Source organism: Nicotiana attenuata, unplaced genomic scaffold, assembly GCF_001879085.1.
Source record: "Nicotiana attenuata strain UT unplaced genomic scaffold, NIATTr2, whole genome shotgun sequence".
In the NCBI taxonomy this organism is placed as follows: Eukaryota; Viridiplantae; Streptophyta; class Magnoliopsida; order Solanales; family Solanaceae; genus Nicotiana; species Nicotiana attenuata.
Window position 1 is genome coordinate 4,441 of NW_017672459.1, and position 15,446 is coordinate 19,886.

Genomic DNA, 15,446 nt, shown 5'->3' on the forward strand with positions numbered 1-15,446 from the left:
TTTTTCAACAAAATTTCCACCGCTCATTACTGTTTGCTCTTCCCTTTGCACAACAGTTTCTACAGCATCTTGCACGTTACTTACTGTATTTTTATTTAACCTGCAACATGTTTTTTCATCATGTCCTTGATGTTTGCAACAGTTACAATACAATGGTAAGTTATCATAGACAAATTCTTGAAAGAATTCAACAATCTTGCCCGTTTGTTTATCAACAAATTGCAAACGCAACTTCCCAGGTAGTTTGTCCATTAAATCAAGAATCACTTTAACTCTTGCAGCACTAGGACGTGACTTGATCTGAGTAGATTTATCAATGGCTATGGGCCTGCCAACAGCTGAAGCTATGGACAACAAAGCCTTCTTAGCAAACAGCTCCGTCGGCAGATTCGACAACGAAATTCAAACCACTGCCTTCGTCATTTCCTCCTTTGCATTAAAACCTATAGACCATGGAAATACTCTAATTTGGTGCTCCTTCCCATTGTGATTAAAGTAGTTGACTGACCTTGCAAGTGAATTAACAAAATCTTCATGGTGATCAATCCTAAGAAGCAACTGTCTAGGTGCAAGTTGGCCGATCAAGACATGTCCTTTGATTCCAAAAGCTTTTGGCAGTACGCTTCTTAATGTTGATACATCTGGAACGTTTGAAGATAGCTTCACCACAATAGCTTGATGTAGTCCCTCCTCTTTTGCAAATTCAACTCGTTCATCCATTGTAAACTGAATCGTTGGAATTCCATGAAGTAACTCGATAGGTTTTAACTATGACTGATTCAAAATATTGGCTGCTTTTGTTTGATGAAGGCTGGCAGCGTATGTTTGACGATTACTAGGGTTTTTTTTTTGCTCTCTTTAGGGTTTATTGGTGGCTCTCCCACAGCCAAAGGCCGGGGAGAGAGAGGCGCAGCCATGGCTGCCCTAGTTCACCATGGAAATCGCCTAGAGAGAGGAGAGAGGAGAGAGCTGGGCCTTTTAGAATGCATGCTTAGCAATTTAAAAATACAGGATCCTATTGTAGGGTTAAAATATCATGGTATAGCCAGTTTTCACACTGGTCAATGAAAAATAGCCAGCGTTTATCAAGTCAATGAAAAATAGCCACCATTTTGCTGCAACAGGGACCAGTCCAGTATAATATACGAGAGTTCTGGTGCATTTGTGTACGAACTCCAGCATATTATGCTGGACCGGTATACTTTGCTAACTCCTGTAAAATTTGCGGGAGACTGGAGCACCAGTGCTCCAAACTCCAGTATATTATACTGGACAATTATACTTGCTGGAACTCCCGTAAAATTTGCGGGAGTTCCAGCATAATTATGCTTGAACTCCCGTAAAATTTGCGGGAGTTCCAGCATAGTTATCCTGGAACTCCCGTAAAATTTACGGGAGTTCAAGCATACTTATGCTGGAACTCCCGTAAAATTTGCGGGCGTATTTTTTCGAATTTTGAACAGTGTTTTCGCTCAGATTTAAAGTGGCTAAATTTCGATGACTTTTGAAACTTGGCTATTTTTCAACGACCAGCGGTAAATCTGGCTATTTTTGAATTTCTCCCTTCAAAATTTGATAATGCAGAGGCCAAAATCACAAGACTAATATCCTCCCCCCCCCCCCCCCCAAAAAAAAAAAATCACTAAATGGTATCTTTAATTTACTACCTTTAACATTTGTGACACTTGTGGGCCAAATCTATGTTGTCTTTGTTTCCAAATTTTATTTTGGATTTTTCCAACAAAAAGGTGGATTTTTAACTTTATATTATTACTAAAAAAAAAAAAAGTAAAAGTTCACATCATGGTCTATACAGCTCATATACATAAGATGATTCATTGGCATTGTGCCCTACTCACATGCAATTTCAAGCCCTCATCCCATCCTTTATATCTTTGTCACATTTGGTCCTTCAAATATTCTCTTTTGATTTTCTATATCAACCTACCCCCTGCCTCCCAAAACAAACAAAGAAAGGCTGATTTTTTTTTTAAAAAAAAAGTAATTTTAACAAAAGCTATCTCTTTAACATTAAAATGTATTTTAATGCTTTGATATCCACCACTATAGAGTGTAGATTTTTTATATTAAAAATCTCGATTATTTGTTAACACTATTTTATCGTAAATTAGTAAATTAGATGAATTTTTTTTTTCTCTATACATTCTTTTAATGCTTTTGGGGCAAGGTGAGCGTGCGAACCGTGTAAAAGGGAAAGATAAAAGAAAGCAATTTTGGTGAATTTAAAACAATAATTTAAGTAGTATAAAGTTGAATTATAATTATTAATTACTAAGTAATATAATAGAACGTTTGAGATGGTTTTAGATTTGAATCTTGAAAATTGAGACCATTTTGGTAGAGGATGCTTTATCCTTTTAGTGGATTCACTCGTTGCGAATCAAATTCTATCATACTAATGTTTCGAATAACAGATGGTTGAAACAAAAAAACATAATTATATTTAGAACTTCTATAACTCTAATTGGCTAGACAAAAAAAACTGAAAACGAGAAAAGACATAAAAATGTTATACCTTTTAAATTTCTATACTAATAAAATAAGCCGTCCAAACCTTATCAAGTAGCTATTTGTCATCAACAAATGTCGCAAATAATAGTAAAATTTTCTTCTATGATAGGTCAGCATTAGCCGCCTGACCAAACCGACCCTTTTGTTAATGTTTTTTTTGGTTTCCCATTTGGTATTCGGTACCCGTATTGGAGCCCGATTATATCCGGATTCACGCCGCGTAGGGTTCCAGGGGGAAGCGCTCCCTACCAAGGATTTTTCCATACCCAAGGCTCAAACGCAAGACCTCTGGTTAAGTGAAGAGCAATCTCTCCACTGCACTACATCCTTTTTTGTTAATGTTTCATTTCCATAAATTTGTGGCCCAATTTTACTAAGAAGAGAAAAAAATCATATTATAATGTCAATGATAAAGACGTGGCGTATTGAGTGAGAACGAAGACCACAATATACCATTTTTTAAAAATATAAAAGTTGATGGCAAAAGGAAAACGAAATGAAAAAAGTACATATTTTTTAATTTGTGAGATGTAATTAATTATGTTGAAGATAAGCTAAGAGGAGCATCTTTTTTTGGGTATATAATTCAATAATTAGTTGCCAACACTTAAAGTTTATATAATACTAATTCATGTCTCAATCACCATTTCATAAGACGAGTTTGTGACTTCAATTTTTTGGTAAAAAAATTTAGAAAAGTCGTGCTAATAATTGTGCTACATTCTCATCATCACTTATATGGGGTACTTATCATTTTAGGTATTAATACACTCTATATATTTGGCCCTACTTGATTGATGCAATAACCTTAAGAAAATGAAATATGCACCGTGATTTAATTAATATATATTGTTGGTGTAATAAATTTTATACTACAATTTTATTTTATTTTTGAAAAGTGGTGTCAGGAAACTTGTGCGTACCTTGATTATTACATCGTGTATTTACTTTTCCTCCTCTTTTTTTTTTTTTTTTTTTTTTTTTGTAATATTTGAGGTGTCATTTTCCTCTTTTCCTATTATCTTACCCCTATTTTTTTTTCATTTCCTTTTTTTTTTCAAATTAAATATTTTCCTCTCATTTCCTTTCTCGTTGTCCTTATCCAAACTCCTAATCCAGCAAACACCAGAAACTTCTCTTGAAAAAGATATTCACAAACGTTGGATTCATGTATCATGTTTTAGTGTATTGTCTTTTTTCTTCCCTCTTTGGACGAAATATTCTCTCTGTTGGATAGCAAGTGAAAGAATCTAATGAATTACATTTGGTAAGTGAAAAGGTTAAAAAAAAAATGAGAAAAAGGAAAGGCAAGTATATTAAAAATCTAACACTCTATTTGGATCATTGTTCCTCGTCGTTTTATAATGTATTGTACTGTATCGTGTTGTATTGTATCTTTTTATGAATACAATGTTTGAATAGATTGTATTGTTTGTTATTGTTAAATAATATTTTCCTGTTTGGTTTGACTGTATGGTATTGTACTGTAACTGATAAGTTTACTAAAATACCCTCAATTGTTTAAATATTAATTTATCAAAAATTATGCATAAAAATAATTTAAAAAAATAAAACAGAAGAAGGCAAACACTTTAAGAAAGCAGAACAAAGGAGCGAGACAGAAGGCAAAATAAAGGAGCACAACTAATTTGAATTAAATTAAAAGCAAATTAGGAGAAAAAAATTAAACGGAAGGCGGCAAAACACCTTTAATGTTGGCGGCAGAAGTTTTGGAAAAAAATAAAATAGGTTATAGATTGGAGATTTGAAGTTAAAATAGAAAAAAGTTAAAAGGTAAAATAGAATTATCGGGTAATAAGTTAGGGCATAATTGAAAAGAAAAATAGGAATAGTAAGTTTGGTGGGGGTACAAATTTAGAAAAGTAACTTTCTTTATTTTATTTTTTTTCATAAGAAAAAGCTGATAACCTAAATTATAAGCTGATAAACCAAATGGAACACATTTCATTTGGGGAAAAAAAAAAATAACTTACTTGCACCAGAAGTTGGGCAAAGTACAGCAATAGTTACTTTTAAACCTATTATTTAAAATATATTCATAATTTACAATGTATTTAAAGATTAACCAATTCACACAAACTTCAAGACTAAGTATCGTGAATTTGAAAATTCAGGACTTAGGGTGTGTTTGGTATAACGGAAAATGTTTTCCAAGAAAATATTTTTTTGAAAAACAAGTAGTAATCTTATTAATTTTCGGGTATTTGGTATGCAAATTAAGGAAAATAACTTCTCAAGAGTATTCATAAATAATTTAGATATAATAAACATGAAGCCATAAACTTTCAAATCAACAACCTTTCGAACCCACATTTTTCATAAACTTTTGAAACCGCGAAATTTCTAACCCGTAAACTTTATAATTTCTAAACCCGTAAACTTCCAAACACATAAACCTCCGAACTCATAACTTTGGAACTTGTAAAATTTTGAACCTTTAAACCGATAAATAAAAAAATAAAACTGAAAAATATATTAAAAAATATTTTTTTCGGAGAGGGGGGGGGGGGGGATGCAGAAAAACAAAAAAACAGAAATTTAAAATTGTAATAAGAAATAAGGTTAAAAAATAATATTTTTTTGCGGGAGGGTGATGGTGGTGGACGTGGGGTGGGGTGGAGGGGTAGTAGGATGTGTGGTAAAAGAAAACTGAAATTTGAAACGAAAAAAAAACCTTTTTCGGAGAGAGGGGGTGGGTTGGGTTGGTGAGGGTAGGGAAGGTTGAGAAGAAGTTTTGAAAATGTTTTCCTTCTCTTGATAAGGAAAACATTTTCCTCCAATTGGAGAAAAATGAGTTCATAAGGAAAATGTTTTCCAAAATATTTAAGCCAACCAAACATGGGAAAATTGAAAAATATTTTTCGGAAAATGTTTTCCTTCATATCAAACACACCCTTAGTGTCCAGAATTTTTGAGCTGCTAATTTGAAATTCAAGACTAAGTGTCCTGAATTTCTAGACTACTACTTTAAAATTCATGACATAAAATTCAAACTTCTGGACACAAATTTCGAACTTTAGGACACGATGTCCTGAATGAATTTTGAGGTTTAAACTCTAGGACTTGCCTGTTTGGCCAAGCTTTTTTTGGGCCAAAAGTGCTTTTTTTGGCCAAAAGCACTTTTGGCCAAAAATTGAGGTGTTTGGCCAAGCTTTTGAAAGGAAAAAAAGTGCTTTTGAGGAGAAGCAGAAACAGTTTTGGAGAAGCAGAAAAAAGTAGCTTCTCTCCAAAAGCACTTTTAAGAAAACTACACTTAGAAGCAGTTTTCAAAAGGTTGGCCAAACACTAATTACTGTTCAAAAGCACTTTTCAAATTAATTAGCCAAACACAAACTGCTTCTCACTAAAAACACTTTTTTTAAAAGTGCTTTTGAAAAAAACACTTCTCAATATAAGCTGATTTTAGAAGCTTGGCCAAACGGGCTATAAGTATCCTGAATTTGGAACTCAGGATTTAGTGTCCTGAATTTTTGAGTTGCTAATTTGAAATTCAGGACTAAGTGTCCTGAATTATTGAACTACTAATTTAAAATTGAGGACATAAGATTCGAACTTCAAGACACAATGTCTTAAAGTTTCAATTTTGAGGTTTAAACTCTAGGACGTTGTGTCCTAAAGTTTGAGCGAAATTTGTTAATCTTTAAATACATTGTAAATTGTAGATATATTTTAAACAACATACTTAAAAGTAGCTACCCAGAAGTTTGTTACAAAAACCAATTATCGCAAGTTTGTCTTTCATACGCATATTTATCATTTAACTATGGTCAAGTAATGTATTCTCACTTTAAACTGTAACTGCTAAGATAAATTACTTGATTTGGTGTAAACGACGGATACGAGTAAATCTTGTAACATTTCCCTATGCTTACCCTGTGGAAGACAAAACAGTGTAAAGAACATATTGTCTGAGAAAGAGGGAGTGAGGCTGAGTTGGAGACAATAATCAAAGCAGCAACTACACTATTTTCACCAAATGCTGATCAATCAGCTGTACATTAACTGGCATATATTGTTAGTATGTAGCAGTGAAGATTTTTCTAAGCCTTAAACAATACCAGAATGTTGATGATTGATAGCAGAAACTAATATTTAGGTTAGTAGCAACAGAATTACAACAGGAAGATGCCTTATTCTTCTCTATCCGATTCTTCCTTCGATTCAAGACGAATATGTGGACACACCCTTTCTGGTTCACCCTTTGTCCAAAGAATTTTCAGGTCACCTCTCTTTGTCCCCAGCATCAAAAATGTCCCTGCACAAAGGGTATATGTCAGTCGACTGTGAAACTTGGAAGTTCCTCGCTCATGAAGATTTAGAGTATGTTTGGTACGACAAAGTCATTTTCCAAGAAAATGTTTTCCATGAGAAAGTCATTTTATCATGTTCAGTTACCGGATAATGTTACGTTAGCTCATTTATAGACAGAATTAAGTCATTTGATGAGAATTACCAAGGGTAAATGGGACGATGTAAAGAAGTGCAGGTTGGCCATGACCATCCATTAAGTTCAATGCTACATATGTAATAAGAAGACCTGCAATGCATTCCAGAAAGCTTGCGTCACATGGCAGAACAGAAAATTTCCAACCTAAGATATAGGTTCATTCTAAAGTAGACGTCATTAAGTACCTAATCCATATGCAATCATCGCCCACAAGAAGTAACCAGCTCGGAGATTCTTCTTAGCAAGCCAATCATACCTGTAAACAAACAATTAGCGTCGATGAATTTTAGAAAGAAAAAGAAACAAAAAACAAAATTTTTGGAATCAACATCGAAACAACAACAACAACAACCCAGTAGAATCCCACGAGTGGGGTCTGGGGAGGGTAGAGTGTACGCAGACCTTACATTGTGGTGTGAGCAGGGTGAGAGTGGGATTTGATAAGTTTTGCATGACGTCAATGACATAACAGAATGAAAACTAAATTAAGAAAGAATAAAGCTGTATCTCATTTCTAGTGGACGTTCTAGCTCCGCGCCAACTCTCTAAATGCAAATTCATATTCCTCCAATAATTTGTTTTCCCAAGAAAACCATATAGATACAGGGTTAATTCGACTCGAGAGTAATTAAAAATCTATATAACAGAAAATGCAAATATACAAGTAATGGATCAAAATCTAAGTCTTGCATGGTTTTCTTTCCAAAAGATAAAAGGTTAAAATCGAGAGTTGCAGATATCAAACCTAAGTGAAAATGCTACTAGCAGGCCAGGCAATAGGATGTCGCCAAAGCCAATAATGCTGTAACCACCCCATGGATCAAATAGTCGTGGGATCTTCAGCAGCATTGGAATGCCATCCTCTCCGCTTTTATCACCACGAGCGACCTTTAAAGACATTGAAAGTTCAAATTACTGACTTATATCTAGAGCAAATGGCATTAGCTACAAAGTGAAATTAAGCGATTACCTACCACAATCATCACACTTTCATGGAAGAGCCTCTGGGAAGCAAACACCCAAAATATGTCGTAGATGAAGGCACAACCCAAAAGAACTGTACCGACCTGTATGTAATACTAGTTAATATTTTTGCAAGAGATGATAAAACCATTAAAAAAAATATGTATTGTAAAAGAGAAGCAAAGTAACAGTAGAATGGCATTAAAGCAATAATATGCACTCGGGGATTCAATTGGTGTAAATTGATGTTGTTGAAGGAGAAGAGACAACAACAGATAATTCGTTATCAAATTTTTTTTTTTATAAGGTAAATTGTATTAATCAAAAGGGAGAGAACTCCCGTATACGGGAAGTATACCAAAAGTAGAGAATTTACATCAGAACATGATTCTCTACAAAAGACGCCCAATCTTCTATACAAGTAGGGGCTATATGAGTGCACCAAAAAGCGATCAAAGATAAAAGACTATTCTTGAGATATGAAGAGTCAATCCCGTCAAAAGCTCTCTTATTTTTCTCCCCCAAACTATCCACATGAGAGCTAACGGGGCGAACTTCCACGCCTTTTGCTTTCTTCTTCTACGGAAACCGGTCCAGCTATATAACATTTCCTTTACGGTGCTTGGCATCACCCATTGAACACCAAAAAGGTTCAGGATCGCCCTCCACAAAGCTGAGAACACAGGGCAATGCAACAAAAGATGATCAACTTCTTCCCCTGAGATTTTACACATATAGCACCAACTAACAAGTGTAATTCCTCTCTTTCGCAAATTCTCAGTAGTCAAAATCACTCCCCTCGCCGCTAGCCATGCAAAAAAGCACACTTTCGTGGGCGCCTTAGGAATCCAGATCGAGGAGTATGGAAAAGAGGCCTCCTCTCTCACCAACATACTCTGGTAAAAGGACTTTACGGTGAACAGACCATCGCCACGCAAACCCCATCTCCGAGAATCACAAGATGGCTGGGGCCTGTCTTGCCCATATAGCAGTGTCTATAAATCTTGGAGCTCCGCAATCTCCCAATCTTGCATGTTCCTTCTAAATGAGAGGTCCCATACTACCCCCCCCCCCCCCTTCATGCTCCTTACGAATATGTTGGACCATCAATTCCTTTTGTTTTAAACTCTGAAGACGTGGGGCAAGGAGACCCTCAGAGTATCCTCTCCACACCACCTATAATTCCAAAAGCTGATTCTCCTTCCATCTCCCACCCTGTAAGATATGTTGCCCCTGAAGGATTCCCAATTCTTCATGATGCTCCTCCACATGCCACACCCAAAAGGTGTTGTGATTGCATTGGTCCTCCAACCCCCTCCCGTGGAATCGTACTTTTCTACTATGGCCTCCCTCCATAGAGCATGCTCTTCTACCCCGAATCTCCACAGCCATTTCCCCGACAAAGCTCTGTTGAATACTCTAAGATTTTTTACTCCAAGTCCACCCTACTTCTTTGGGGAAGTGAGTGTCTGCCAATTCACTAGATGATACTTTCTAGTTCCATCCGCTGCATCCCAAAGAAAATTCCTTTGAAGCCGCTCCAGTTTTTCTGTGATGCTCACAGGAGCTTGCAAGAGGGACAAGTAATAGGTGGGCATACTCGATGAAGTGCTTTTAATGAGCACTTCCTTTCCGCCTTTTGACAAGTTTCTGCCAGCCTGCTAATCTTTTTTCAACCCTTTCGATCACTGAATTTCAAACCGTAGTATCCTTATGCGAAGCGCCCAATGGGAGACCCAGGTAAGTAGTGGGAAGGAAGCCCACCTTACATCTGAGAATGTAAGACAAAGCATCAGTGTTAGCAACCTCACCCACCGGAAAAATCTCACACTTGCCGAGGTTGATTTTGGGACCTGATACTATCTGAAACCACTGCAGGACCTGATACTATCTGAAACCACTGCAGGACCTGCTTTAGGTAGGTCAACTGATCCATATCGGCATCACAGAAAACCAGGGTTTCATCCGCAAAAAGCAAATGAGAGACTCTTCGGGCACTGGGCACCCTGATCGGAGCTGAGAATCCTCTCAAGAAGCCTCCGCCNATATATCAACTCATTGATGATCGACGTAAGCCTTGTATGTGTAACAACCCGGCCGGTCGTTTAGAGTATTGTAGCCCAGTTCCCCAATTTATTGCTTATTCTATATTCAGTTTATGGTTATGTTGACTTATCAGGGTGGTATGGGTTGGTTCCGAGGATAGTTTCAAAATGAATTGGTACACTTAGTCTCAAGGTCAGAAGCCTAAGTTGAAAGAGTTGACCAAATGTGTACTTATGTATAAACAACTCCGGAATGGAGTTTTGATGGTTTCGATAGCTCCATATGGTAATTTTGGGACTTAGGAGTGTGTACCGGATATTGATATGAAGGTTCGTAGGTCATTTTGGCTTGAATTGGAAAATATTGGAAAGTTAAGGTTTGGAAGGTTGAGAAGTTTGACCTAGTGTTAACTTTATTGATACCGGGTTTAGATTTTGGTTTTAGGAGTTGGAGTAGGTCTGTTGTGTCATTTATGACTTTTATACTTCTCTCGAAAACACCATTCACATGGAAGTATTCAATGGCTTCCATCAACTCCCCCTTGATGGTGTCCCAACAGAGCTGGAAGAAGCCAAGGAGAAACCATCAGGGCCGGGGTCCTTATCACCAGCACAACTCGACACAGCCTCGTGCACCTCCTCCTCCTCGAAAGCCCTTTCTAGCCACTCACTGTCTCCTTCCCCTATGTGGTTGAACTCTATCCCTCCCGAAGTCGGCCTCCAACTAACTTCCTCTTTGTATAAGTTCTCATAAAACCCCACTATCGCCCCTTTTACCTCCTCCTCTCCCTCAATCCTCACCCCATCCACAACTAAGGACTCTATGAAGTTTCTCCTTCGATTTGCAACCGCTACCCTATGAAAAAATTTGGTATTTGAATCCCCCTCCTTTAACCATAGCGCCCTCGATTTTTGCCACCAACTAGTCTCCTCAGCTATTGCTAACTCGACTATTTCCCTCTTAACCTCCCCCAAGCTCTCTTTCTCAGATTCATCTAACTCCCTCGCCCCGTCCCCCCTCTCTCTAGATCCCCCAATTCATGCATAAGCTCCCTCATTTTAACCTCTACCCTCACAAAAACCTCCTTATTCCACCTAATAATATCTCCCTTGAGCTATTTAAGTTTCTTCGAAAGACGGAATTAAGGTGTCCCTGATACCCCGTAGCTTGTCCACCATTCTTTCACCTTGTCACCAAATCCTGGCACCTTCAACCATATTTTCTCAAATCGGAAGGGAGCACGCACCTCCCTCCCCCTGCATCCATCTAGCAAGATAGGCAAATGATCCAAAGCCAGCCTAGGTAAAGGAATCTGCGGCACATTCGGCACCAGCTCATCCCAGGAGGGCGATATCAGAAATCTATCGAGTCTAGACCTTAAGTTGGAATCCTCTGCCCTGGCCCAAGTAAACCTTTCCCTTGATAGAGGAAGATCAATGAAAAAGAGATCATGGATGAAGTCAGAAAACTCCTCCATGGCCCTCGAAATCAGACTACACCTTAATCTCTCCTCCGGGAATCTAATAGTGTTAAAGTCTCCCCTTAGAACCCATGGAATGTCCCATTCCCCCATCATATTGGCCAGTTCCTCCCAGAAAAACACCTTGGATCCTTCTCCTACCGGTCCGTACACTCCCCCAAATCCCCACTCCACCCCACTCACTCTATCTTTGACAAAAGCTGCTAAAGAAAAAACTCCCTTCTTAATCTCCTTTACCTCCAAGCTTCTATCATCCCACATTAGAAGAATGCCCCCGGCACTTCCCGCTGCTGGGACCCAGTCATATTTTATCCAGCTACCTCCCCAGACACTCCTTACAATCACATCCAACACAACTTCTATTTTGGTCTCCTGAAAACAAACTAGGTTAGCACCCCCTCTCTAACTCCCACTTTGATGATGGCCCTTTTGTTTGGGTCATTCATCCCCCTCACATTTCCATGAAAGAATCTTAACTTCCATAAGAAACAATATCCCCCTTCCCCCCCCCCCCCTCTAACCGAGCTCCCTTCCTCCCTGTCACACACCCGGCCCCTTCTCTGGTACACCACTACATCCCCTAAATTATTTTGCTTAACAGCTTGACCCAACTCCCTCCCTGCTAGGGGTGTTCAAAACCGATCCGAAACCGAAAAGCGAACCGCAAAAGTGGCTTAATGGCTTATTGGTATCGGGTTAACCGTTTAACGGATGGGGAACGGATTGAATTTTTTTTATTAACGGCTTATTGGTTTGGGGGCGGATTATTCAATTTTCTTAACGGATAATCCATTAACCCGTTAAGAATAATATATATATATATATATATATATATATATATATATATATATATATATATATATATATATATATATATATATATATATATANAATAATGAAAGATACTCTGCTGGTCATTAGCATATTGTTGACTTAAGGCAAAATACCAATAGCCTCAAAGAGTTTCTTCTTTATTATTTCCTCCACTAGTTGCATAGTTATAATGAGGAATTCTTTACTGCACTGTAATCATTAGTCCTTCTAGCAGCAGAAAATAATCCTCTATAATAGAGATCGAACTAGGCCGATAAACCGCCCAATAACCACCCGATAATAGCTAAACCGATACCAATCCGCCCGATATCTTATCGGGTGGATAGCGGATTAATACATTTAAAAGCCGATAACCGATAAGCCAAACCATTAAAAGTAAATAACCGCCTGATCCGCCCGATAAGCAGCCCTACTCCCTGCACCATCATAAAAAAGATTGTTGCTCAATCTCCCTCAACAGTTCTAACACCCCATCTTCCTTCCCTTCAAAAGAAACACCAAGAAACTTCCCAAAGTTTAATAGTTTATCCTCCATCCAGAAAGACATATCCCCTCCTCCAATCCGTGACGAAATTGGACAGGCGTCTCCTATATGTACCCTTTCCTAGCCCCTACCGGAGGAATACAAGACCATAGCATTGCTAGCAATAGGAACTTTAGGTGCCGAAAGGATCTCACCATTTCCTTGAGGGGTATCAACCTCTGAAATTAGCACCGCGCTGCTATAGGAATGACCAGAAACACCAGTAGGGTAGCAGGAAGGAGGAGAGCATGGAACCCTTGGCGGCATCGTAACTGGAAATATTGGTCCGGCACTAACATCAGATGAGGCATGCTCAACAATCTTCCCATAAGAAGAAGAAGCTTGAAGTGTAGCCTCAACACAACTAAGCCCAGGAGCAGATGAGGGGACGATGGAGCTGGGTCCATCATAGGCGGGAGGCCATGGAATAACAGCACCATCTATAGCCGGTGCCGCCCCTGAAGCAGCGGCCATCGAAGAGGGGCGCAGGTCACTAGAGCTCGGTGCAGAAACGCCACTGTGTGTAGCACCATTGGCAGAAGAAGGAAGAACAATTGTTCCCATATGCTTAGGAGCCTTATCAGACGCAACTTGAAATAATTTGGGCCCCTTAGGATCAATTCTAATAGAATGGGGAAAAGTTGTTGGGCCCATGTGAGGAGGCCCAGGCCTATACTTGCTGAAAACTTGCCTAGCCCTAGGATAATTAGAAGAGGACCGGCCCATTCCACCTTTCTAGCCCGCATCACTAACCCATTCACGTCTTTTCCTCCTGTTGAAATTTTGTCTTCTTCTCCCAAAATCATACCTCCCGTCTCTTCTTGATCTAACGTCTGATTCCGGCTTAGTCCACTGATCCGGTGAGCCCTCCCCTCCCCTCCCTTCTATTTGACCTTCCCTTTTCTTCCGCCACATCTCAGGCATAAATATAGGGCGAAATTCAGGACTCAACCAAACCCTATAACTCAAGTAGCCATCTTCCACCACAGTGGAGATACGGATTTTGCCCCCTTTCCTCACCACAATCCTCACTCGCGAGAGCTCGTGTAAGCTGCAAGCGACATCAATAAAACCCCCACAGATTTCCCCAATCTTCTTGAATAAGTCAAGACACCAAAGATACACCGGAAGACCCACCATGTTGACCACCAATGATTCGCCGGTGAAACGAGGGTCTAGACACCCATCGTGCTCCACCCATCTATCTAGCTTTAAGAAGTTCCTATCGAACCACCTGTTTCCTCTTACAAGAATTTCTGAAGCTTGAGACTCGTCGACAAAACGAAAAAGATATTGTGTGTCCCCCAGTTACGATAGTTTCAGCCCGTCCTTGACCTTCTTTTCTACCGCCACCTCCCATAATTAGCAACACGGAAATGTGAAAACATTAGCATTTCCATCTTTTTGTAAAGTTAATTCATCTAGCAGTTCCTCTTGAGAACCATGTAAAGTTAGAACGGAGATGATAATTGCTGCAGATCTAAGTTACTATCATTTGCTCTCCCACACCCCCCAACCCTGGGGAGCTGGAGGAGGAGAGACAATAACAAAGAACAACAACATACTCAGTGCGATCCCAGAAGTGGGGTTGGGCGGATAGGGGAGGATGTACGCAAACCTTACACCTACCTTGTATGAGGTAGAGAGGTTGTTTCCGATAGACTCTCGGCTCAATAAAAGCGTTATCAAAATAGTTTGAAAAATACAAGAGAAAAAAGCTAAGGATGAAAATACTGAAGAAAATAAAAGTATTGACAGCAAAATAGTAAAGATAACCAACGTAAAAGAAACATCAGTCGAATATTTCGTGCTGCCACCTCACAAGGAAAGGAAAATGTTGTTCTCTTCCGTGCTGCCACTTTACAAATCAGCATATGGACAACATTAGCATGTCTTCTTTTGGTGGTTTAATTGGAAAGGTCAAAAATAATATAGGTGGATACGAAAAACTAGAATAGACAAGGTTGGTTTGACATCTTAGCAATTATAGCCGACAGTGGCTGATTTCAGTCAAAGACAGAATCTAAGATAGTAAACATCTGCAGCAGTGACAATCTCTCAAAAAGATTTTTGTAGATTTTATAAGCAAACTTGGCCACCACTTCTAGCAGCAATCCTCAAAACGCAGGTATAAAACAAACATCTTGTTAATATAATAACAACGCGCATACTCTTTGTAACACTAGAAAGAAATATACAACATGATAGGAAACCAAGTAAAAAAGAAATCACCAACTGAAATCATGACATGCCTATAAAAGTATGCAAGATGAGATTAACTGGACATTCATACAAGCAAATACAGCTCCTTCCATTTAATTCTTGCAGGATAAAATTGTTTACCTTGAGATTAGGTATCCGTACAATTTGCAGAACTGTAATTATAAGTGTGATACCCTATCCAAAAGAAAAAGAGTAAGATCATCAGTTGGTATACCTGAAACAGTACTATAAACTTACCCTACACATGTAACAGCTATGGAAAGCTGCATACACAGACGTGGTACTCTATGATGAGATGGAAACAAATGAGAAACCTCAGAGTGTAGCTTCAAATAATATTACACAAAAGGGGGTTTTCTTTTTTCTTTTTTTTGGGG

General features: G+C 38.6%; 1 protein-coding gene across 1 annotated transcript in view; it reads right to left on the minus strand.

Moving 5' to 3' along the window:
- Positions 1 to 6,476: 6,476 nt before the first annotated feature.
- LOC109213298 (signal peptide peptidase-like 2) overlaps positions 6,477 to 15,446 on the minus strand; it is a 20,481-nt gene continuing 11,511 nt past the window's right edge. Inside the window, exons 9-14 of the mRNA XM_019377081.1 lie at positions 15,190 to 15,243; positions 7,975 to 8,067; positions 7,746 to 7,888; positions 7,186 to 7,256; positions 7,007 to 7,090; positions 6,477 to 6,808 (exon numbers count right to left, since the gene is read on the minus strand). Of these exons, the coding sequence (XP_019232626.1) occupies positions 6,684 to 6,808; positions 7,007 to 7,090; positions 7,186 to 7,256; positions 7,746 to 7,888; positions 7,975 to 8,067; positions 15,190 to 15,243 (570 nt within the window). The 3' untranslated portion in view covers positions 6,477 to 6,683. The remainder of the gene's footprint in view (positions 6,809 to 7,006; positions 7,091 to 7,185; positions 7,257 to 7,745; positions 7,889 to 7,974; positions 8,068 to 15,189; positions 15,244 to 15,446) is intronic.